Below are 23,648 nucleotides of genomic sequence, written 5' to 3' on the forward strand. Positions count from 1 at the left end.
GATTTTTTTTTGTAAATACTGCAAGGTCAGTTCAAATGCAGTTCAGACCCTGCAGCTTGTGCAACGATGTGGCCAATTTATGCAATTTTTCTAACGGCCACCAGGGTGCGCCAGAGCAATAAAAGAAAGGGTGAGACAGTCTGATTTGTTTGCTACGCAAGTGAAAAAGTCGGAATTCCGACTATAGTCGGAAAAATCACATCCCTGTTATGAGTTCATTAGTTGGAAGTCTTGAACACAGTGAGCATTGTATATTTGGACTGGAGCATAAAATATTTATACCACCATAAATTCATGTTAAATGTATTACAAAGGAGTTGCGTCATTCTGGATAGCGTCAGCGTCTCAAAACAGCAAAAGACTTTGAGCTATTTGAGTTCATTTAGTCACATCTAGAATGGCACCAATATTCCTGTATGTGTTTGCTTTCTAGGCATAAGGGAGAAAATTCTAGTGTTGCCACACCGGAATTAAAATGTTGTGTCATAATAAACATTGAAAAAACATTTCTGTTGCTAAAAAAATAAGAGTACGAGTGTTTCAATGAGTAAAATATTAACTGTGAAACCCCTGGTCACAATAGCCTAATATATTCAGTTGATCTACAAATGAGGAAAAAGGCAATCCAGGTAAGTATATCTTTAATAAGGAATATGATCAAATATAAGAATGTGATAGTGACCTCTGATACAATGACATTTAATTCAGGGGTGACGTTAAACTTTTTTTTTTTTCTTTGCATACTTTTTCAACATTCCAATACTGTAATATAGCTCTGGTCGCACCGCAGTCAGACTCCCTCTTTTCACCTCCACGTTCACACACGCGCACACAACACTGCAAGTTATTTAAAATAAAATTAAATAAAAATTGAAGCTTGGGGAAGAAAAAGAAGATCACAAACATATAGCATATTGACTAGCCTCTGGTTTCCATACACATACAATAAATCAGTTAATTATATTTCTACCATTAAACATTTGAGGCAGTTAGAAATGCCGAAACATTAAAGCTTATATTATCTGCTGACGACTGGGGGGATGTGTGTCACAGCAACAGAACCGATGCCAATATCAAAAAGTAGTAAGTCAATAAAGAACGAGAAACTAAATCAATGGACACATTGAAAAGCATTACATGCTACATCTGCAGAATTTGACGGAACGAAGAAAAAAACGCACGCAAACAACAACCGAGATGAGACCGATCGGTTTCGTTCACATTGGATAACGAAAGAGAGGGAGCGTCATGGCAAATTCCCTGAAACGTTGCCCCAAAAGAAACCCGGCGCAATCTGCACTCCTGACAATACATACAAAAGGTCTTAAGGCTTACAAACAAACGCTCGCCAGCTCAATTTGATATCGTTTTTTTGCCTTTCTCAATTTTGCGGACGTGCGCATTTTGAAAGCAAACTGCAAAAACTGGTCTTGTCGAACGCCGGACACCAAAAAAGCCGGTGATGTGCCGATAAATGCATACCCTGCGTGAAATATCCCTAAACCTTCCTGAAACGACTTTGTATCATTTTTTTTCTGGGGGGTTTCAATAGAACAATAAAGCACAAAGCATTTGCACCTTGTAGAAATCACCTGAGAAAATTGAAAATATTTACATTGGTAAAATGAGACCACCTCTTACCATTCGATGGACCCATAAACAAGTTGCTTTTATTGCTATTAGCAAGCAATTCGAAAACAGTAACCTCCTGAATATCTCATGTATTGAAAATCTGCTTATCAGGCTGAAATAAACCGTCAAATTATGATAAAACAGGAGATGAACATTCAGAAGAGAGTAAATATTGTTGAACTTGCTCAAAAGTGATGTGTTTACAAGGGGGCAAATGCTCTATGCTTTAGTGTTCTATAAATTTCCCCAAAAAGAGATTAGAACGAGGGGGGGAGATTTCCAGTAGGGGTGCATTGCACTTGTCCATTGTGTTGTCCGCTCGCCAGATTGACCGACACAAGCACTTCACATTTGGCCAACACACTAAGTAATAAAAACAACAATTGGTGACTATCGGCAGCGTGTTGTCGTGTGCGCTACACTAAACGGTCGTCCATAATGGATGCCAGCGACGAGCCCCAAAAACTGAATGACGCAAACAAACTTATTCACACTTCCTAAAGATGATGATAAACATTTTGGACAGGGGGCAAAATTAAATAGAAAAAAACAGTAAGTCTTAAAATTCTTCGAGTCCGTCTGACTTGATTTTTTGTTTTGTTAAATTGTAATGGATTTTGGGTGTCCTTACAGCAGGACTTGCAGGAGGGCTTTCTGCCAACCAGTGGGGCGTGGTCACTTTTGACGATCCTGCTAAATGAGAAGAAAAAAAAAACATTACTGTTGCATGTTTGAAACAGCAAAGATGTTCATTGACAATTGAACAACTTATTGTCATTGATAACAACCAGGCTTGGGGAGTAACGGAATACGTTTAACAGCGTTTCGTTATTAGGATATCACAAAAAGATAAACATATTCCGTAACAGTTGAAAAAAATGACGTATTCAAATTGCGGGTACATTTAGTGCAGGGGTAGGGAACCTATGGCTCGGGAGCCATATATGTCTCTTTTCATGAGTACATATGGCTCCGAAATAAAATGTAACTATTGCACATCTCTCTGTGGCGTTCCAAAGTCAAGTGATTTCATCCCGATTTTGGTCCATATAAAGCCAAAGCAACTTAATGCAGAAGTTCAATAAGAAACCATTTTAACTGATAAATAAAAACGCTGGCAAATGACTTTGATTGGGTGAGCAGTACAGGTGGGCGTTTCCCTGCACACAGCGCAAGGCACTTCCTTCTCTCTCTCTCGCTCAGTGCAGTCTACACCGAAAGTGAATACAGTGGGACCTCGCTACTTCGCGGTTCCACGTTCGCGGGTCTAAAAAATAATAATAATAAAATAAAATCATAATAATTTTTTAAAAATTCAAGCATTTTTGAAGTGGCGTCGCTACTTCGCGGATTTTCACTTTTCGCGGGTGGCTTTGGTCCCGATTAACCGCGATAACCGAGGGATTACTGTATGACGATATGCTTATCGTTTGCAGTCATTTGTGACATTTTTACAAAAGAGCTTTGCATGCACATTGTTTTGAAACCGTTATTAAGGACAAATTTCATGGAAAAAAATTGCCTCAACACTCTTAACTTAAAGTGGAAGACAAATTGTAAATAGAAAATTTGCAATGATTTGGGACACAGGATTTGGCATTATTATCATTTCATACATTTGATTAAATCATCAAATGACACGCAGTGAAATAAAATGTGCTGAAGAATTAGCTTTTGTCTAGAGAGCGTGTTTGGCAGTTCTTTCAATTTTGTCTGAAAAGATATGATGTGGCTCTCTCAATTCCTTTTTAAAACATTTTTCTGCTTTTATGGCTCTTTGGGTCAAAAAGGTTTCCTGACCCCTGATTTACTAAATTGAGGATTCCAAGTTTATCTAAAAGCATATATATGTTTCACACTTCAGGGGACAATCGTGAAATCCGGTGTACGTTTGGTTGAACTTTTTATTTTTACTCATTTGCATTAGTTTTTATTACATTCTCCATGTCTGTTCGCTCATCTCTCTCTGCGGTCTCGTTCACTCCACTCACGTGCGCGCAGTGGTGCGCTCTCTCAGGAGTCAAGAAGCTCCAAACCTGGCCCAGGTGCCCGACTAAAAACATGACTATATGACCAAAATGTTCGCCAAACCAACAGAAAAGTGCCATGTAATATAAGTGTCAATAACAAGACGTTTTCAACAAACAAGTACGAACAGATAAAGGGAATAACATGAAATGATTAAAGCAATTTAATGCCCTCTTCCACAGCATTCTTTCAAGCATCCACTCATTCCTTTCATGCACTCATTCACGTGTCTCACATTTATAAACATAATGCGCTATAGACTATTTGTATCTATCACAATTAAATCACTGAGAAAAAGGGAGATGTCAAAACATCACCGATTTTTGGGGGGATTTGGAAAGTGAACTCCATGTGTGTTTAAAACAATATTGGAGTTCTTAATGCGCTCCTATTGTGAACCAAACAGAGCGCATCTTGTCTGCCATGTGAAAGAGTTTTATCTTTGCTCTACACTATACCATATGGTTTAAATGTGAGCACTTTTTTGTTGGACTTATCGACTACATGTTCTAGGCTTCCTTTATTTCTTTGCATTTACATTTATCTTAAATACAATGTTGTCGTTGTATCTATATTGAATTCATTTTGTCTTTTATTAGCATATTGGCGTTCAACAAAGGTAATCGAAAGTATCATTACTTTAATATGGCGGTCGTCGAAATACGGTACTAATGACATTTTTAGTCAGGTAATAAGTCACTTTATCAGATTATTTTTTTAACTTACTCTCCCAAACCTGATAACATAGTGAAACATTGTCTGCAACACGATTAGATATGGCACTCTACAGTAAACACGTAGTAAAGATTAAAAAGACAATAAGGTAAAAAAAAGTCGAGGTAGTCAAAATTATTTACAAATTAGTGCATCGTAACGATAGTCTAATGAAAAGTAGTGCAAAGTAGTTGTACTTGTTTAGGGTGGGGATAGCCCTGTGGAAGAAACGTTCTCAGAGCCTATAGGTGTTTGTTTTGAGGTACCTGTAGCGCCGACATGAGCAACAGGTCAAAGCGGTTGTGGCCAGGATGAGAAGTGTCTTTAAAATGTTTGTGACTCTGCCGCTGTATCGCAAGCCAGTGTTCTTAAGTTCCTTTCTTCCCATCGAGACGTCCTACCAACGCCCTTTGCGCACAAACTTGACAATTCAAGTTTTTGTCGTACCTGTCATATATGCCTTTAAAAGTAATTATGCATTCAGTTGACAGGTCTGAGTACTAAGTTTAAGTCTAGACTCATTCACTGCTTCAAAAATCCATTTTCTGACGTACCTTGTAAGTCTGGCGTGTTTAAGGTGTTTGCTTATTAGCATAGTGTTTGTTGACTACCGTAATCACGCACTTTATGTACTGTATGCATGCCTACCCTAATTTTGTATTATCAGAAAATTTATGAATGCAATAACTCTGAATTTCAGTGAGGCTGGTTTTACTTAATTATAAATAAAGCATCTATCAGCTGCAGGAGGTGGCAGGGAGACGTCCCTGTCACTGCTCTGCCACCAGGAGACATTGGAGTGATTAAAGGAGCAAATTGTTGAGGATAGCTGGTTCCTAGCTGAAAACCCTGCAGCTTAGCCATGGGCACTGGAGGATGTCCAACAGGCAGCAATGCCGAGCAGGAAATACCAACAACCTGTACTTAAATTGTTCACTATTTTAAATTACAATATTCATTTTTTGAGTTTTTAAATAGTTCAAAGTATACAGAATTTTAGCCTTTCGTCCAAAATATGATTGTCAAGTACAGTTCCCTAGTTGTGGCTATTTGATTATGAAGCTTTAACAACATGTACAGCTAAAAATGTCAAAAGAGCATGAGGATGACCTTCATTAGAATTTGCAGTGCATAAAAACATCAATGAATGCTGGTGTCAGCAATCCGTCCTTTACCGCCTTTCTCAAACACAAGTGAATCAAAAGATCATCTAATCGGCAAGCATTGATCAGGAGCGGATGCTTTTAAGGGACAGTGTTCATTATAGGACCACTGTATTATGCCATCAACCGAAAATGAGTGCTAAAATGACCAATACTCAAAGTGACCAAACTGCAACTTTTGTCTTCTACTTTTTTGTTGCAATGTTGTTGATTACCTTTTATGGCTAGCTAACTATTTTGCCGTTATAATAATTATAAACAGTATATTTGTCCACTTGGATGGACGTTCTGCAGATAGAACAATGACAGGGTTCTACACTAACTTTTTTCACTTGTAGCATGACTGCTCGCATGTCTTTAGTTGGTGTCACAGCAAAAACTTATTTTGTGGCAAATTAAAAGACCTTGAATTGTTTTTTTAATGATGAAAACATGATCAGTGAGTATTATGCAAATTAACAACATGGTATAAGTTAATATTGTTGTCTTATCCTACCTTATTGTCCTGTGTGACCGATATGAACTTCCAGCTGGTGCAATGGTTAAAAGCACTTCACTCTACCTGCTCCATATGCTATACTGCAGAGGTGGGGATCTTATGGCTTGCCGTATATGGCTCTTTTCTTAAGTACATATGGCTCAGAGATAAAAGACAACTTGAGCAATCCATAAGGAAATGCAACATGTTGAGCAAATCGTCACACGTGCGAAGCTGAGACATTGCTGACTGTTCAAAGGGTTCGGTCCAGTATAAATAGGATACAGCTACAGTTTACAGTAAAGCTGTCACACCAATAGACACCGTTTTGGCTGAAAATCCCTAAATAACGCTTTATATGAATGGTTGTTAAACAATCCATGTTCTATATTGAGACATTTTATGTTAAAAAGCCACATAACCAACTTTAAACACCCAAAAGCTATAGCTAAACCTAGAGCAATTAGATCGGGTGAGTGGTAGGAATAAGCAGAGCTATACACAGGGAGCACAGACTTCTTCTCCTCCTTGTTCAGCGCCGTCTGTACATAAAGTAAATACATTGCTATCCTTGTTTGCAGTATTTTGTGATATTCTTACCGAAGAACTTTGCCCGCACCATGTTTTGAGACCGTCAAAATTCATTGGTACCCCCCCCCAAAAAAAAAGTAATGTATATATATATATATATATATATATAAACTGCTAACTGTTCCTCATTCTCCCTCCCCTTTTATACTGTATATGTTGGGCCTCTCTTACTTAAAGGGAGAGCGGGCAAAAGAGAGAACAATTTCCAAGTACTATGTTCAAACAAACTGCACAGATACCATAATACATTTACATATGAAGATTGAGAGGGTTTTTTGCAAGTGGGTTACTTGCAATTTAAAGCTCTTTGTTTTCTTATTTGGAATTGATTGGGGCCACAAAAATAAATTTGCAAATGTTATTGGCGAGGTGGTGATCCCATGGGAAGGAGGAGATATGTTAGTTTTAGACTGAGCCAGGCTGGGCTCTATTGATTTGTAAAAGCCCAGCCACCAGATGCGCGTCTTTGAACCTCAACGAGACTCTAGTGCAGGGGTCGGGAACCTATGGCTCGCGAGCCAGATATGGCTCTCTCTATGGGTATCTGTGGCTCAGAGACAAATTTAATTGCATGCAAATTTTCTCCATTTCGTTCAAAACTTGAGCCATTAATCCTGTACTGACACACGCAAAGCCAAACCAAAGCTGATTCTATAAGCAGTACTTTTCAGAATATATAGGGCACGTTTTCACTACAATTTACAGCCAAGATGCCACACAAAATAAAACTCGTTTTGGCTGTACAACGCTAAAGAATCCTTTATATAAAAGCTCACTATATAATCTGTTTTCAGTGTTCGGATACTTTTTGATGAAACCACGGAACAAATTGTAAATATGCGAAAACACCGGAAGATAACTTAGTTATTTGATTGGGTGAGTGGGAGGGATTGGTGGAGCTATGCAAAAAGTGCAAGCACTCCCTCCCATCTCTCGCCCTACTCCGTCTGCGCCAAAAGTAAGCACATCAGGCTCCCTGTTCTCAGAATGTTGTGACCTTTTTACAAAATAAATGCTTGCATCTGGTTTTGAAACCAATATGTTGGAAAAAAGGGTCAAAATGAGTTTAACCGATCTTGAGTAATTGCAAGAAAGAGACAAGTTTAAAGTGGTATGTTTGTTGATTTTGGGACACGGGCTCTGGCATTATTTTCTTTTCATAATTTTTATCAAATCATCAAAAACAAAGACTAAGCTTTTGTCTGGGGCGCGGGTTTAGCAATTTAGTAAATTTGTCTCACATTATATGGTGTGGCTCTTTCCCAAAATAAAATTAACATATTTTGGTTTTATGGCTCTTTGAGTCAAAAAGGTTCCCGACCCCTGCTCTAGTGTTTCCCATTTGGCCCGAGTACAAAAAATAAACAAGCATTATTATGTTGTATAAAATCTATATAAAAAACACAGGTAGTTGTTTTAAAGCTTTCCTGAACACAGAAAGATGTTTGACCATGAATACAATTTCAATGTAGTCGCACATTGACACGGGTTACGGCAGATTGGAATGGGGAACATTTCCTATTACTACATTACTACTCGACCACCATCTAACATTCATACCTCCCATTCAGCAGTGAGAAAATCACAGAAGGCAAAGTGTGTATTGTATTGTTAATGACCTGTGTTTGGACTAACGCGTTACAAAGGAACGCATTCCTGGAGCAGTTACATTTATCAGTAACAAGTACCGTATTTTCCGCACTATAAGGCGCACCTTAAATCTGTTTCTTTTTTTAAAAAGCTGACTATGCGCCTTATAATCCGGTGCGCCTTATATATGGATCAATATTGAGAACGCGACAGGTCTCGCAACTTACGGTAAGCAGCCACCGACTCCATTTTTCGTGTAGAAGAAGAAGTGCGCTGTGCATACTGGGAAATATTAAACAACGATTCTCTTTTATTTGTGCGTTTATATAAAGACCCTGAAATGGCTCCTATTAAGAGACACGCTTACAACGCAGAGTTTAAACTTAAGGCGATCAGTCACGCAGTAGAACACGGAAATAGAGCAGCAGCAAGAGAGTTTAACATTAATGAATCGATGGTGCGGAAGTGGAGGAAGCATGAGGATGAGCTGCGCCAAGTAAAGAAGACTAAACAAAGTTTCCGTGGCAATAAAGCGAGATGGCCACAGTAAGAGGACACACTTGAACAGTGGGTTGTTGAAATGTCCCCGAACTGCCAGACAACAACAGCAAAACTGACTCGATTAATGACGACCTTGATGAGACGGAGCCAGACGTGTTGGATGGCCCATTCACTGAGATGGTCAATTCGAACACTGCAGAAGAAGAATTCGAGGGAATCGTAGATGAGGAGCTGATAGTGAGCTTTATGTTTTTCTTTTGTGTGTTTACGTTTTACAGTTATTATGTTATTGCTTTATTGTTATTGTTTTGCACTTGTTATTGTTTTTGCACATTACGAGTGTCACTATATTGCGATTGCACTAACGTTTAATTTACCATAACAGTATCAGACGTTTTTTTGCGTGTTGACTAAATGGAGGAAAAGTAAAATATTATGCCATGCTGTTGTTCAAAGATGTTAAAGATTTGTCACGAAAATGCTTTACTTTAGAGAAAATAATAAAACAGCTGTTTATTCATTTTGGGAGTGAATGGAGTTGTGGGAAGCTTATTTGTTATCTATTAATAAAGTTTGACTGACCTATCTGACTGTTTTGTTGACATTCCCTTTAGCGCGGCACCATCTAATGGTTGCATAACGTAACTACAGCCTCTACTGTAGCGCCTTATAATGCGGTGCGCCTTATGTATGGAAAAAGTTTTAAAATATATCATTCATTGAAGGTGCGCCTTATAACACGGTGCGCCGTATAGTGCGGAAATTACGGTAATTTAATTCATTAATAACAATTAGTTAGTTTACATAGCAATTTTCTCTTAACCAGACAACATTTGCATGATCGGACGAATCTAAGGGTAAAATGCACACTGACCTTTCTCACCACCTCCTCCTCCTCCTGCTTCCTTTCATAGTGGGAGAAGTCATCAAAGATAGAGGTGGTGTGTCTGTAGCTGGCGATGATCTTCAGCACCTGCTTGGCTTTCTCCAGAGGAACCTCCTGCGTGTCGCGCGAGTTGGTCACCGGCTTGTTGTCGTTGTTCTCCAGACGAATGTGGCGCAGCTGGCTATTGGGCACGTCCTTAACAAACAACCAGTTGACGTCAAACTTGCCCTTCCACTTGTCCTGCGCCCAAACGCCAGCGCTAGTGCCATAGTCCACGGGTGAGAGCATCTCGGCCACGCCGCAGAAGTGCCCGCTGCCGTTGACGCTGTACAACAAGTAGACGGGACCTTTGGAGTTCATGGTCCTGAAGGCAGAGTCCAAACGTTTGTTGCCGTGCTCCGTGCTGCACCAGATGGAGTACTTGATGGAGCGGTGGATGTCATCCTCCGAGTAGCTTTTGATGATGAACACACGGCCGTTTTTCAGGTTCCAATCAAACTCTTTGGGGTTGTAACTGTGGGAGGCGCGCAACTTCTCCAGAACCGGATGCGACTCGGAGCCCAGCTCGGCTCCCCCAGCGCCAAAACCGTTACAGAGCCCCCCTCCACCGTTGGACGAACCGCTGCTGTCCAAACTGCCACCGCCGTAGCACAAGTTGCGATTGCGAGGGGCAACCCAGCGGGTCTGCGGCGCAGGGGCCGAGTTGTGATTCTGGTAGGATTGGAGCGTGGGAGGCGGAGGACCCGGCATCGTCATCTGCTGCACCAGAGACTGGGCAGACTGGATGGACTGCTGCAGTGGGGGCAGGAGGGCACCTGGATGGGAATGGAGCTGTGGAGGCTGTTGCTGCTGATGGTGCTGCAATGAAGCAGCCATCTTTGCGCTGGCCACTTTATTATCCCACGTGTCCATGTCCACCATGTTGTGTTTGACGGGCCCAGAGGGAAGCGCCCCAACCCCAATCGCTGGGCCTAGTTGGTTTTTGGTCTTTTGTTGCTGCAGCTTTGCGGGTTTACTCGCAATGGCAGCCCATGACGTTGCTTTTGGGGGAGGCATGCCCACTGTGCTCCCGTTGCCTGCGGCAACAGGAACACCGCCGCTGCCTATCACAGAGCCGGCACTCTTCACGGCCGAACCCCCTGACGTCACGTCCCCGCCGATTTTAAGGCTCAGCATCCCTTGCTCCAGGTTGTTCATTCCCGGGGCCTTGCTGAGCGTGTCGCTATGGAAACCTGTTTGGCCATCAGGGACTAAAGTGCCTCCTAGGGAGCTGGGCGGGTAGCTGTAACTTCCCCCGTAAGCAGAGCTTTGGGTCTGCTGGCCCTGAGAACCGCTAGTCCCCCAGGCTGAAAACGCTGGGTTTTCTGGGAAAAAGTTGAACCTGTGCGGGTAAATGCTGCTGCCAAGCCCCCCCGGCTGTCCAAATACAGTGTCGTGCATGAAGTGGTGATCCCCGTTGCTGAGGGGTGCATAAGGCGTCAGGTAGGGGATTGGTGGGTCGCCACCTGTGGACCATGGAGCTTCGCTGAGGGGGTAGGAGAACCCAATGGAAGGGGCGTAGTAGCTGGACAAGTAGGGGTCCGTCATGGACTGATAGCTGTTGCTCTACAAATAGTAACAAAATTACAATTCACAAACAACGAAATTGGGAGCGGGGGCTTAAACAATTATTTGGTGGTGTTTACACATAGTCCGGGACTCTGCAGTGCAGACCAATGTTTAAAAATGATGAGCTCTAAACCCATTTTAAATGCAGAGCTTGCCACAGTCACGCATTTGCTAAGTAGCCCACCAGGATATAGGTGTCATTGTTTTCTAAATGTCGTTGCTATTACCTTTCTTACTTTCGGGTTTCAAACATGGTAACTATGCTGTCCCATGAAGTCTCCGTCCCCCAATTGAAAATCATAATTTTAAAATTGTCAAATTGTTCATCACTAGAGTTACCTCCATGATAACCAGAACTCCAAAATAGGCCCCATAGCTCACTTAAGTCTATACACACTATAAAAAATACAGCACTGTGAATGACTCCATAGCATGGCCAACTCATAGTCGAGAGGTCCTAACTATTGATTCTAACCGGCCTTGGTATGTGCAGTTGGCATGATCGTCCCTGCCTACCTGTGTTTTCTCTGTGTATTCCAGTTGTCTCTGTCATCCAAAACCACGCAAGGCAGATTGATTGGTCGAAAAATGTCTTTAAAAATAAATATATTTGTAAAATATTGTATGTACCCAAAGACAGGTGTGATAGCGTGTACAACTCCCTGTATCCTTTATAAAGAAAAGAAGTCAAGAAGAAACAAAAAAAAAAGAAATTGCACAATAACTCTTAAATCCATTTTAAAGCGGTCTGGACCAGAGTGTCGGAATTCAAAACATATCTCTAAGCCGAAAGCAAGTGACCCACCTGGTTGGATTGGCCTGTGAGATAGGGCTCAAAGTCATTATCGTGGACCGTGTCCTTCTGATGCAGGGACCCATTCTGCACTGAAACTGGAAAACCTGCAAATAAATACAAAAACTTTCAAAAACTTGACAAACACAGAAAAAAACACATTGATGGATTGCATTGTCAAAATGATGGAGATGGCCCTAGCCAACAGATTGCACCGTGGAATACAATCTTTTCCATTGGGACAATTACGATGTGCATTTGTACAGAACAAATTACAATTGAAGGAAATTGTATCTTTTGGGAAAGGGGGGTGCTACAAAAGAGGGGGTTTCATCACTATTGTGCAATTACATTTGTTATGGATAAGCATTGTGGTTAAACCAGTCTCAGTTTATCCCAACCATTCCGGACAAATCACAAATTTAAATTTATACCATCAAGGCAATAGATACACTTATTGTAAAGATTAAGTAAGTTAAAATATACGGTGCAAAATGTTCAGAAGTTTTAAAGGAAAAATAGCTTTTATAACCGAATAGAATTTACCCTAACTTGCTTGCTTGTCACAATTACATAGTTGGTAACTGCAGCATTGTCATCAATTCTTCCATACATACAAATGTAGACCTCAAGACATAACAGAATATATTTTTATCATCATTAGACAAGAGCCACCTGCGCACGTCCTTAACAACCGCCGTGGGGTCTGATTGGCTCCCTGTCACTGTCCTGTCAATCCCCTCTTGTTAGTCCGTCTGCAGACCTCAGTGAACACTAGGCAAGCCTTTTTCGACCCTGACTCCCACCTGTTCCGGTTTTTGCTCTCGTCTGCCTAAACCCGTTTTTGAATCCTGTATCCCAGTTTCATGATTCAACTTATCCATCAACAATACAATTTTCATATAACTTGTCAAGGTCTTGCCTGAATACTACGCAGGCATGATCACCTGACACCTGAAACTTCCCAAAACCGCATAGATGTCCAACTTTGAACACAATACGATCGTAAAACTCACATTCATCCTACAGTACAAGGTTATAATCTGCATGAGCTGTGCGCGAAATATTGGTTGGAATAGTTTCCCGTTGCAAAATTTTATATGTATCTCGGTACAGGCGTATTAGCGTGTTGAAAGCATAATTTCACATAATGACTGCTTTACCTTTGCTGGCATCTGGTCCCTTGGATATCTTAGAAGGAAAACAGAAGAAGATCGTGAATAAAGCATCACATAATCGTGCAATAAAGAACACCGTGACACTTGTATATACTCCGGGTTACCGGATAATAAATGATCCTGTCATAACGGACAATCGCGCTTGCAACGATGCCAGACAGCAAGCGAGATCTTGGAGGCAAGTCGGCCTTGGTGTTAGTTGGCCGATGGGTGCAAAATGTGAATTACATCTGCAAGATACATTCAACTTCTCTTTGCTACTAACCTGCGGGTCGATGCTGGCGGCGGACATCATGGATGGTCCGGCTTTTCTAGTGTTTGGAGGGCCCCCTCCCTGAAAATGTGTGCACTAAGAGAGGAGTATTTTTTTTTTATGTCAAGATGCTCCGATGTCACTTTGATCCAGCCCTAGTTAGCCGGCGTTGCTTCGACTTGGACCAGCGGTAGCAGGCGCAGGGAAAGGCGGCCTGGTATATCGTCGTCCTCGTCGTCAATATCCGCTGTTGACGCTCCGGAACGGGCTTTCCAGGTAAAATTAAGCCAGAATGTCCTTTTTTTACGCCTAATATTGTCGCCGTCACATAAAGTGTGTAGGCGAGCTGCCTCGGCGGTGTCCCTGCTAGTGCTAATTTAGCCAAACGGTGAGCTTCCTTCCACAGGTTCTGCTTAGCGGAAGTGACGTATGTGAGTAAAACAGCGCGCCTCCGCCCACCCAACAGTGAAGTTTTAGTTTTGTGAGGTTTGTTTGGTCTTTTAACGTCCCTTTTTCTTGAACTTTTCATCCCTGCAACAAAATTGATACAACACAGTTAAACACTACTGAGTTATCACCTTTTACAGGAAGTGCTGAGAAACACAGAGAAGAAAGAAGGTAAATACATGGAATAAATAAAATAATAAAGTAATTTTAAAACTGGGTAAAAACAGAAGTAAAAAGGTAGGAAAAAGAACCAAACGGAGAAAAAAAGAAAAAATGAAGGAAAATAAGCAAGAATCAAGGAGAAAAAAAATCTAGGTTAAAGGGAGAGCGAAAAAAAAGAAAAAAACTGAAAAGGGGCCAAACGAAACAAACAAAAATGCATGTTAGCCAAAATCGGTGTTATGTGGTCGTACTTTTTTGTCCTAATTAAAAGCCTCGCTGCGGCATTTTGTACCAGCTGGAGAGACTTGATTCTAGACTTCGGGAGACCAGAGAGTAGTGCATTACAGTAATCGAGACGGGTGGTAACAAACGCATGAATTATAATTTCCGCATCCGACTTAGACAGTATTGAACGGATTTTAGCAATGTTACGAAGATGGAAGAAAGCGGTTCTAGTAATTTTCTTTACATGCATTTCAAAGGATAGATCAGGGTCAAATATGACACCTAAATTTTTAACTGAGTCACTCTGTGTGATGTGACATTTATCAATGTTCACAGCAGTTTTTGAAAATAAGTCACGGCATTCAGATGGACCAATGACTAACATTTCGGTCTTTTCAGAGTTAAGACGCAAGAAATTGAGTGACATCCACTCTTTTATCTCAATGAGGCAGGCCTCCAAATTTCCACAGTTTAGTGTGGGAGATTCCTCCAACGGAAGATAGAGTTGAGTGTCGTCTGCGTAGCAGTGGAAGCTGATATTGTACTTGTGAATAATATCACCTAATGGAAGCATGTAAATGCTGAAAAGAAGGGGGCCAAGCACTGAACCCTGCGGAGCACCACAAGTAACATTAAAGGGCTCAGATGTCATTTCGCCATATTTAACACAGTGCGTCCTATCTGAGAGGTAGGATCTGAACCACGAGAGGATGGTTCCTGAGAGACCAATCCATTTTTCCAACCGTTCTAGTAGGAAATTGTGGTGCACCGTGTCAAAAGCAGCACCAAGATCCAGCAGCAGCAAAAGTCATGAAGCGCCAGAATCCATTGCCAGTAGGAGATCATTTGTTACCTTGATCAGAGCTGTCTCAGTAGAGTGGTTAGCCCTGAATCCTGATTGCATAAATTCAAAAAGGTTATTTTCGGATATAAAATCATTCAGCTGCTGTGCCACTACTTTTTTAAGTACTTTAGAAAGGAAAGGTAGGTTTGACACAGGTCTATAATTACATAAGATTTCTGGATCAAGGTTGGGTCATTTCAGTGTGGGTTTAATAACGGCGGACTTAAAAGCTGCTGGAACTACACCTGAGGAGAGTGATATGTTTATAATATTTAGAACTGAAGGTCCAAGGACGCCAAAAAGACTTTTAATAAGTGAACCTGGGAGCGGGTCGAACTGGCAAGTTGTCGGTTTGGCCGCATTCACCACCTGTTTGAGATCATCAAGTGACAGTTCACTAAAACTGGACAATTTCCCTGGACAGCCACCCTGTCGTGCATCTGTAGATTTCAGCCCTTTAATATGTGTGGTATTAATAATGTCTTTAGCAATTTCTTCCTGTATGCATTGAATCTTCTTAGTAAAGAAGACCATTAAGTCATGAGCAGAGTGCGTCGAACTATCTGCGATAGTCTGTTGCCTTGTAAGCGATGCTACAGTGTCAAAAAGGAGTTTGGGACTGTTCTTTTGAGACGCAATCACCTTCGAAAGGTAGGCCGATTTTGCAGAGGCAAGGGCCGCTTTATATTTTAACAAGCTGTCACACCAGGTTTGATGGAAAACCTCAAGCTTGGTATCGCGCCATTTTCTTTCCAATTTCCTGCATTCTTGTTTAAGGGGTTCTAGTTTCATCAGTAAACCAAGGCGTGAGTCTTTAAGGACGTGATTTAAACTTTATGGGCGCTATTGAATCCAGGACACTAGTCAGGGTAGTATTGAACTCATTCGTGAGTGAGTCAATCGAGTCATTGTATGAAGGAAAGGACGCAACTGCTCCAGGAAGGAGTTCAAAGAGCTCAGAAACTGTGCCAGTGCTTATATTGCGTCCGCTAAATCCTTCAGCTTTTTTAGCACTACATTTAGCTAGCGCCTCAAATGTAACTAAATAATGATCCGAGATAACGGTAGTACACGGTAACACCATAATGTTTGAGGTTAAAACTCCTCGAGTCAGAACCAAGTCTAGCGTGTTTCAATCTTTATGTGTTGGCAAATCAACCAGTTGATTAAAACCAAATGCATCAATTAGAGACCGAAACGCAATAGTAAATGAACTGAGTGGGGAGTTCATATGAATGTTAAAGTCCCCCATAATTATAATTTTGTCTGCATAGGTTACTAGTTCAGACAAAAGTTCAGCAAATTCGTCTAAGAAAGTTGTGTATGGCCCAGGTGCGCGATAGATAGTTATTGCATAATTTGACAATAGAGAGGACCGCATCAGAAGAGCCTCAAACGCCTTGTAATTATTAGAGGTATGAGGATTAAATTTGAGCGTTTTTTTTTTTTCAGAAATGAGCGCGACACCGCCACCCTTTTTCAACGTGCGTGCTACATGGCTACTCGCATAGTCTGGAGGTGAAGCCTAATTTTGTCAGGGGGACCAGAACAGAGCAGGAGACCCCAGAGCGTTCGTACAATTCTTTTATTTGGGGAATTGTAAAGGGTTAGCGGGAGACGCGATGACCGTCGAACGTCAGCAGCAACGCCGTGAAGACAACTTCGGAACACGTAGCCAATCGTTGCGTGGGACGGAAGCAGGTCGAGTTTACCGGGACTGGAGAGAAGATCGTAGCGTGGGACGGAAGCAGGTCGGATCGGAGGCAGGCAGAATCAGGTAAACTGGTCAAGAAGGTACAGGTAATCGGGAGAGTCATACTGGGTACAGAAGTAATCCTCAGACGAAGAGGTCTCGGCGTAGCGTGCTTAAAAAGGGTACATAAACCAATCAGGAAGCGCATTCCAGCGCGCCAGATGATTACCCCAGGTGGCTCCACTTAGGTAATCATGACAAATTTAGCGCTAAATACTCATCCGGGCGTAACCAAGTTTCACAAAGACCAAAACAGTTAAGTTTATAATCACGAATAATGTTATCAACAAGTAAAGCTTTAGGAGCAAGCGATCTAATATTTAAAAGACCAAATTTGAGCTTTGCTGAATCATTTGACTTAGCTGTAGTTTAAGGCGTCGGTTGTCCGGCGAGGAAGTCAAGTCATTTTTATTTGTATAGCCCTTAATCACAAAGAGTCTCAAAGGGTTTCACAGGTTATTACACAGACTATTTTTTCAGACTATTACTACACCATCCCCTGATCTGGAACCAACATGAGGGCAAGGAAAAACTCAAAAACCTCAACAGGAGGAAACCTTGAGAAGGGACCGCACATGTGGCATCCCCCTTTCAGGATTACCGGACAGCAAAGGATGTTGCAATCACAAATAATACAGATATATTGTCCACGAAAAGTATAGGCTATAGAGTAGAAGTGAGTTTTAAGCTTAGATTTAAACATTTCCACTGAGGTTGCAGATCGGATCTCAGGGGGAAGAGCATTCCACAGCACCGGTGCCCGAATGGAGAACGCTCTCGATCCAGCGGAACACTTCTTGGCTCTTGGGATCACCAGAAGACCGGCGCTCTCAGAACGAAGGCTTCGGACCAGAACATAGGGGGAAATCAGATCTGAAAGATATGAGGGAGCAAGTCCATGTATGATTTTGTATAATACTAAGAGAACCTTGAAATCACATCTTAGGCCAACAGGGAGCCAATGCAGGTTAGCCAAAATTGGCGTGATGTGATCGGACTTTTTTGTCCTAGTTAAAAGCCTCGTTGCAGCATTTTGTACAAGCTGAAGACTCTTGATTCTGGACTTCGGGAGACCGGAGAGTAGTGCATTACAGTAATCGAGACGGGAGGTAACAAACGCGGGAATTATAATCTCCGCATCCGACTGAGACAGCATAGGACGAATTTTAGCAATGTTGCGAAGATGGAAGAAAGCGGTTCTAGTAAATCTCTTCACATGTGTTTGAAAGGACAGATCGGGGTCAAATATGACACCTAAATTTTTAACTGAGTCACTCTGTGTGATGTGACATTTGTCAATGTTCACAGCAGTTTTTGAGAATAGATGGACCAATAACTAACATTTCGGTCTTTTCAGAGTTATGACGCAAGAAATTGAGTGACATCCACTCTTATCTCCGTGAGGCAAGCCTCCAAATTTCCACAATTTAGTGTGGCAGATTCCTCCTATGGAAAATATAGTTGAGTGTCATCTGCGTAACAGTGGGAACTGATATTATACTTGCGAATAATATCATGCATGTAAATGCTGAAAAGAAGGGGGCCAAGCACTGAACCCTGCGGAACACCACAGGTAACACTAAAGGGCTCAGATGTCATTTCGCCATATTTAACACAGTGCGTCCCTATTGCTTTCCCCCTACTTTTCTTTCTTTTTTCCACACTCTTCTCCTTTCTGGTCATCCTTAAAGAGGGACCATCATTTGTGAGGTCCCTTCTCAAGGTTTCTTATATTCTTCTTGTTAAGATTTTGAGTGTTTCCTTGTTTTGTGATTAAAGGGTACTACACAAATAAATGTGACTTGACTTGACCTCTCTCTCTCTCTCTCTCTCTCTCTCTCTCTCTCTCTCTCTCTCTCTCTCTCTCTCTCTCTCTCATTCTCTCGTTCTCATTCTCTTTTTCTCATTCTCTCTCTCTCTCTCTCTCTCTCCCTCTCTCTCTCTTTCTTTCACTTTTTCTCTCTCATTTTCCTTCTGTTTTTGTTTATCTGCCTCTAGCTTTCTCTCCCCACCCCCCTCTCTCTCCCTCTACCTTTTACTCTCTTTCCCTCTCTTTCCCTCTCTCTCCATCTCCCTCTCTCTCCATCTCTTTCTCTCCTTTTCATTCTTTTCTCTCCTTGTTCCATTCCCCTTTTTTTCTCTGCCCCCCACTCTTTTTCTTTCTCCCTATACTTTTACTCCTTTTAGGGCATTTGGGACTGGTCAATATTACTTGCATCATCTCTTTGCTGTTTGCTTAGTAAGGCCTAGTATAAACAATACAAAAGTTTAAATTAGGTAAAAGTTCACTGATGATTAAAACAATAAAGACAATTATAATATATTAGCATAATATTTTTTAAAAGTGAATGGACTCCGGGGCAGCACGGCGGGGCAGTGGTTAGCGCTTGTGCGGCACAGTTCATGTCATGGGATCCTGTCGTGGGTTCAAATCCAGCTCCAGAGTGTGGAGTTTGTATGTTCTCCCCGTGCTTGCGTGGGTTTCCTCCGGGCACTCCGGTTTCCTCCCACGTTCCAAAAACATGCATTTCAGGTGAATTCGCTGGTCCAAAATTGTCCCTAGGTGTGAATGAGCGAATGAGTTGTCTGTCCCTGTGTGCCCTGCGATTGGCTGGCAACCAGTTCAGGGTGTCCCCTGCCCACTGCCCGGAGATGGCTGGAATGGGCTCCAGCCCCCCCTGCGACCCTAATGAGGATAAGCGGTACGGCTAATGAGATGAGATGAGATGAGAATGGACTTCGTGCATGATGTTTCATTGTTTTTGATTATATATTATTGAAATCGAAAAAAAACAATCTGAAAAAACAGTGGGAGCTGAAAACACCGGTTCGTTTCAGTGAGGCAAGCTGAAAGAGCCGCTTCTCTAAAAAGAGCCGAAATTCCCCTCATTGGTCTCTGTTGGGAAGACGTCCGAGTGATTTTTGGTTTGTTGCCGCTTGAAGGCAGCAACAGCGACACCTCACTCTGATTGGTAGGTTGCTTCTAGTGCAATTGTTACTTAATTCCACTAGATGTCAGCAGAGGCCGGAAGAAACGGGAGCTAGTTTTGCACTGCAAAAAACAATTACGATGACTAAAGACAGAATTATGATGACTAATAATAACACAATATGTAGCCTATCTAGAGTGGCAATCTTTATTAAAGGTTTACACACTTATCTGCAAACCTAAAACTTTCACAACCCTAAATGCATTTTCCATGTTTTATCATAAACATTGTCAACTTTATTTTTTAATAAGGGACATTTAGATCCCAATTGGGGTAATAGTCTTACTCTTCAAAAATATATCTCCTTAAGAGTAATATATTGGTAATAATTTGGAAGATATTGCACGATTGAACTTATAAAGGACATGGTTGGGGTAGTGTATGTATTCTTCACACTGTCATGATTACTGACGTGACACAGCTGTGCCCGCTCATTTGGCGCCAACCGCCGCGGGTTCTGATGTGCTCCCTGTCACTATTTGAACCCGGTCCTGTCATTCCCCTGTTGTTAGTCCGTCTGCGGACCTCAGTGAACACTAGGCAAGCCTTTTTCGACCCTTACTCCCACTTCTCCCGGTTTTTGCTCCCGTCTGTCCCCGGCTTCGACCCGTTTATGATCCTGACCACGTCTGCTCTCCCGTCCCGGCTTTCGACCTCTTTTTGTCCCCGACTACGTCTTCTCTCCTATCCTGGCTTACGACTCGCTTCCAACCCCGACCACGTTTTTGCTCTCCTGTTCCGGCTACCGACCCGCTTTTTCCGTCCCCGACACTGCCATCGCTCGCCACAGAACACTTCTGTGTTCGGAGCGCAGTCCGAGTATCAGAGCGACTTGTTTCCCGCGTCCAGTGAACACGGGATCGTGGGTGCAGCCCTTTCTCTTTCTTCCAATAAAACTTGTGAGAAACGGCACGCAAGTGGGTCCTGTCTCCATTCTGGTCTTGACACTCACATCATGTTCACTCTAAAACGATTGAGATTAATTTCAACATTTGAGAGAAAAACTGATAACTGAAATAATGTCTTATTTATTTGACAATATTTCAAACAAAGTTAGTAATCCGATACCTTGTGAATAATTGAAAAGGAAAAGGTGATTACTTTTCCAAATAAAGAGGAAATAAACTCTCTGGTCGGATTTTTGTTTTAATTCTGGCAGGAGCACAAAATCCTTCCTCTACCTGCACATTGGATTTTCTTCATGTGCCAATATTTTGTTGTGCAATATTTATTTAGCGACTTATTTTGGAAGTATGTTGCTAAATCTTATTGTACTATTTTTCTTTGTACTACAGTTACAATGCACTATTTTTAATTGCACTATTGTCACAATGCACTTACTACTGAGACCAGTCTCCAAGCACTACCTTGTAACTGTTTTTGCCCATTTTTCCAACATTCTTTTACTTTATTTTATTTCTCTTTTGATTCTTTATTACGTGTCTTATGTCATTGTTAAAGGGCAGAGGGCCAAATCAAATATTTGACCATAAGTCGAGGGCCAGACCAATCAAGTGTTGAAAATGAAAGAAGCCGCTAATCTAAACGCTAAAGCAATGCTAGACATTACTTAAGCCAACAACTCATCCCTAAAGCTAAATATGTGCTCAGTCCAGGCTGACAACAACCAAAATCAAAGAAAAAGAATACTTATGGTGAAAAAAAGATTTCTTTGCAGTGCATTCAATTTAAAACTTTCCAGTGTTTGAATTAAGCTCTGGATGCCAATGCTGGTTGTTAATGGTAGACGCTAACACTGATACAGTTAGTGACAGTGTGTGTGGCGTCAGCTGCTTAAGCAAAACTAGTTGCTAATGTTGTGCTAGTCGCAGCTAGCGACCCCTAAAGCAATGACAACACAGATACATTGGCTGAGAGCTGACCGCTAAAGCAAAAGAGGTTCTATTTCAAATAGTTATTTTTGTGGTGTCTTATGTGCATTCAGTTAAAATGTAAAAAAATTTTAAACGGAGAAGATTGATGCCATGAGCTGCCTTAGTGAAACCAGCTGTTACTATTCAGAAGCCATCAGCAGCCTATAGTTTCTATTTTAGCAGGAGTAGTCTAAATTGACTTCCAAGAAGAATATTTTTTTAGCGATTTTGGATCATGCACGGTTTACAGATCCCTTAATCGCCGTCAGGGCACCACTTCCTGTTGTGGGTCTTGGGCAAGTGCTGCTTGGTGTCTTCAGGCTACTCCAAATGAAGCAGATACTACTGGTTCCCATGGTTACCAGTAGCCTGAAAAGCCTGGTCTGACTCAAATACAGGACCTTTTGGTCACTGTTGTTTATCGTTGTAAAGCATCACGCCACTCTTCAGAGATGAGGCAGATCTTTGCATTGTCGGGCAGTTCCGTGTGTGCATACTGACACTAAAACCTAAGTCACTGGGAAAAACTCTTTCATTCCAAAATTTAATGGGCCTGTTTTCTTCATATTCACATCTGTTCTACGTACACATTGCATCACTTGTGGCCTTCATATTCTTCTTAAAAAACAAACTTTGTGGCAATGATATTCCATCCTTTGCTTTTCTGACATATTGAAGACTCTTTGTCTGGTAAAGGACTTTAGGTTTCCAATATTTTTGTATCTGTATTCAAATTACTTAACTATTTTTTTAAATAATTGAATTGGATTAAAATACAATGAAGTGTAAAAATCTGTTAACCATAAAGAACATTTTCTTCGCAATGATTCCTGCTTTATGATACATTAATGTATCAAGATCATCCCTAGGTCCATAGTAAACCTCCTCGCAGGCCGGTTGTGGCCCGTGGGCCTTTTCTTTCACATAAATGTGTCTTGTAAGCAATGTTCACTACGTTGCTATCAATGAAATTATAGACAATTCTAACCCTCTAAATGTAATGATTATCCTTCGAAGACATATATTAAACAACAATTTTTTAAATCTTTTTGGCTTGAAAATATCATAACATTTTTAATAACAGCGTTAATAATACATTTTAATTCAAAGCACCTTTCAGGACACTCAAGGTCGCTTTACACAAAATATAAGGCAGTGATATGAGTACAAACCAAAATAAAATCAAAAAACTAATTAAAATGCGACATTGGAGCACAACCTGCGTTGAGACGCAAAACCATTTTTGGGTGGCATTTCCCTTTTTGGGAGGGTCATTGGCACATGAGAACGGAACACCCAAAGAGTAAGACAGAGTCCAGATGGAGACTAAAATCCTGAAATGCGAGTACCAACAGCCCAAATATCTAATTGTCTTAATATATATTGTTTGGGAAAGATTAACCTCAAGATGCAAATAATCCAGGGAGAAAACAAAAGAAAACTGGAGATTGGAGGTTGAAAAGCCTCTATTCAGTCAGCCTCTTCCTCTTCTTTGCTGAAAAAAAATGCTTATTCTGCAAAACCAAAAGTGCTGAGTTGGCTTTTTTGGAGTATTTTTCACATCTAGGGTAACCTGCCTGACTTCCTGTTAAAGATGGTGGTCATATCTAAACTCCTCATCCTTTCCTTGACTGGACAGACACACAAACAGATACAGTATGTATCACAGACAAAAACATGATCACCACCCTAGCTTAACTTGCTGGTGATAAAAAGATAGATAGATAGATAAATAGATAGATAGATAGATAGATAGATAGATAGATAGATAGATAGATAGATAGATAGATAGATAGATAGATAGATAGATAGATAGATAGATAGATAGATAGATAGATAGATAGATAGATAGATAGATAGATAGATAGATAGATAGATAGAGTGGATGGATGGATAGATAGATAGATAGATAGATAGATAGATAGATAGATAGATAGA

General features: G+C 41.2%; 1 protein-coding gene across 2 annotated transcripts; it reads right to left on the reverse strand.

The window, feature by feature from the left end:
- Nucleotides 1–624: 624 nt before the first annotated feature.
- LOC148370080 (YTH domain-containing family protein 1-like) lies at nucleotides 625–13,833 on the reverse strand. Of its 2 annotated transcripts, none has more exons than XM_088332409.1 (5): nucleotides 13,428–13,833; nucleotides 13,148–13,175; nucleotides 11,997–12,091; nucleotides 9,572–11,188; nucleotides 625–2,322 (listed from the first exon to the last, which is right to left on the reverse strand). In XM_088332409.1, the coding sequence occupies exons 1-5, from the start codon at nucleotides 13,455–13,457 to the stop codon at nucleotides 2,308–2,310; spliced, it is 1,785 nt and encodes a 594-aa protein (XP_088188535.1). In that variant the 5' UTR covers nucleotides 13,458–13,833; the 3' UTR covers nucleotides 625–2,307. The 2 variants fall into 2 exon arrangements, with proteins under 2 accessions (XP_088188535.1, XP_088188532.1); XM_088332406.1 differs by having other exon boundaries at nucleotides 625–2,325.
- Nucleotides 13,834–23,648: the final 9,815 nt, after the last annotated feature.

The sequence above is a fragment of the Urocampus carinirostris genome, chromosome 3 (assembly GCF_059441175.1).
Source record: "Urocampus carinirostris isolate Australia breed hairy pipefish chromosome 3, RoL_Ucar_1.0, whole genome shotgun sequence".
NCBI lineage: Eukaryota > Metazoa > Chordata > Actinopteri > Syngnathiformes > Syngnathidae > Urocampus > Urocampus carinirostris.

Bases quoted from the DNA above. Each gene is read 5' to 3' on its own strand.
- LOC148370080 (XM_088332406.1), bottom strand. From the start codon at position 13,457: ATGATGTCCGCCGCCAGCATCGACCCGCAG. The intron at 13,176-13,427 runs GTTAGTAGCAAA...TTTCCTTCTAAG, and splicing joins CCGCCAGCATCGACCCGCAG to ATATCCAAGGGACCAGATGC. The intron at 12,092-13,147 runs GTAAAGCAGTCA...ATTTATTTGCAG, and splicing joins GGGACCAGATGCCAGCAAAG to GTTTTCCAGTTTCAGTGCAG.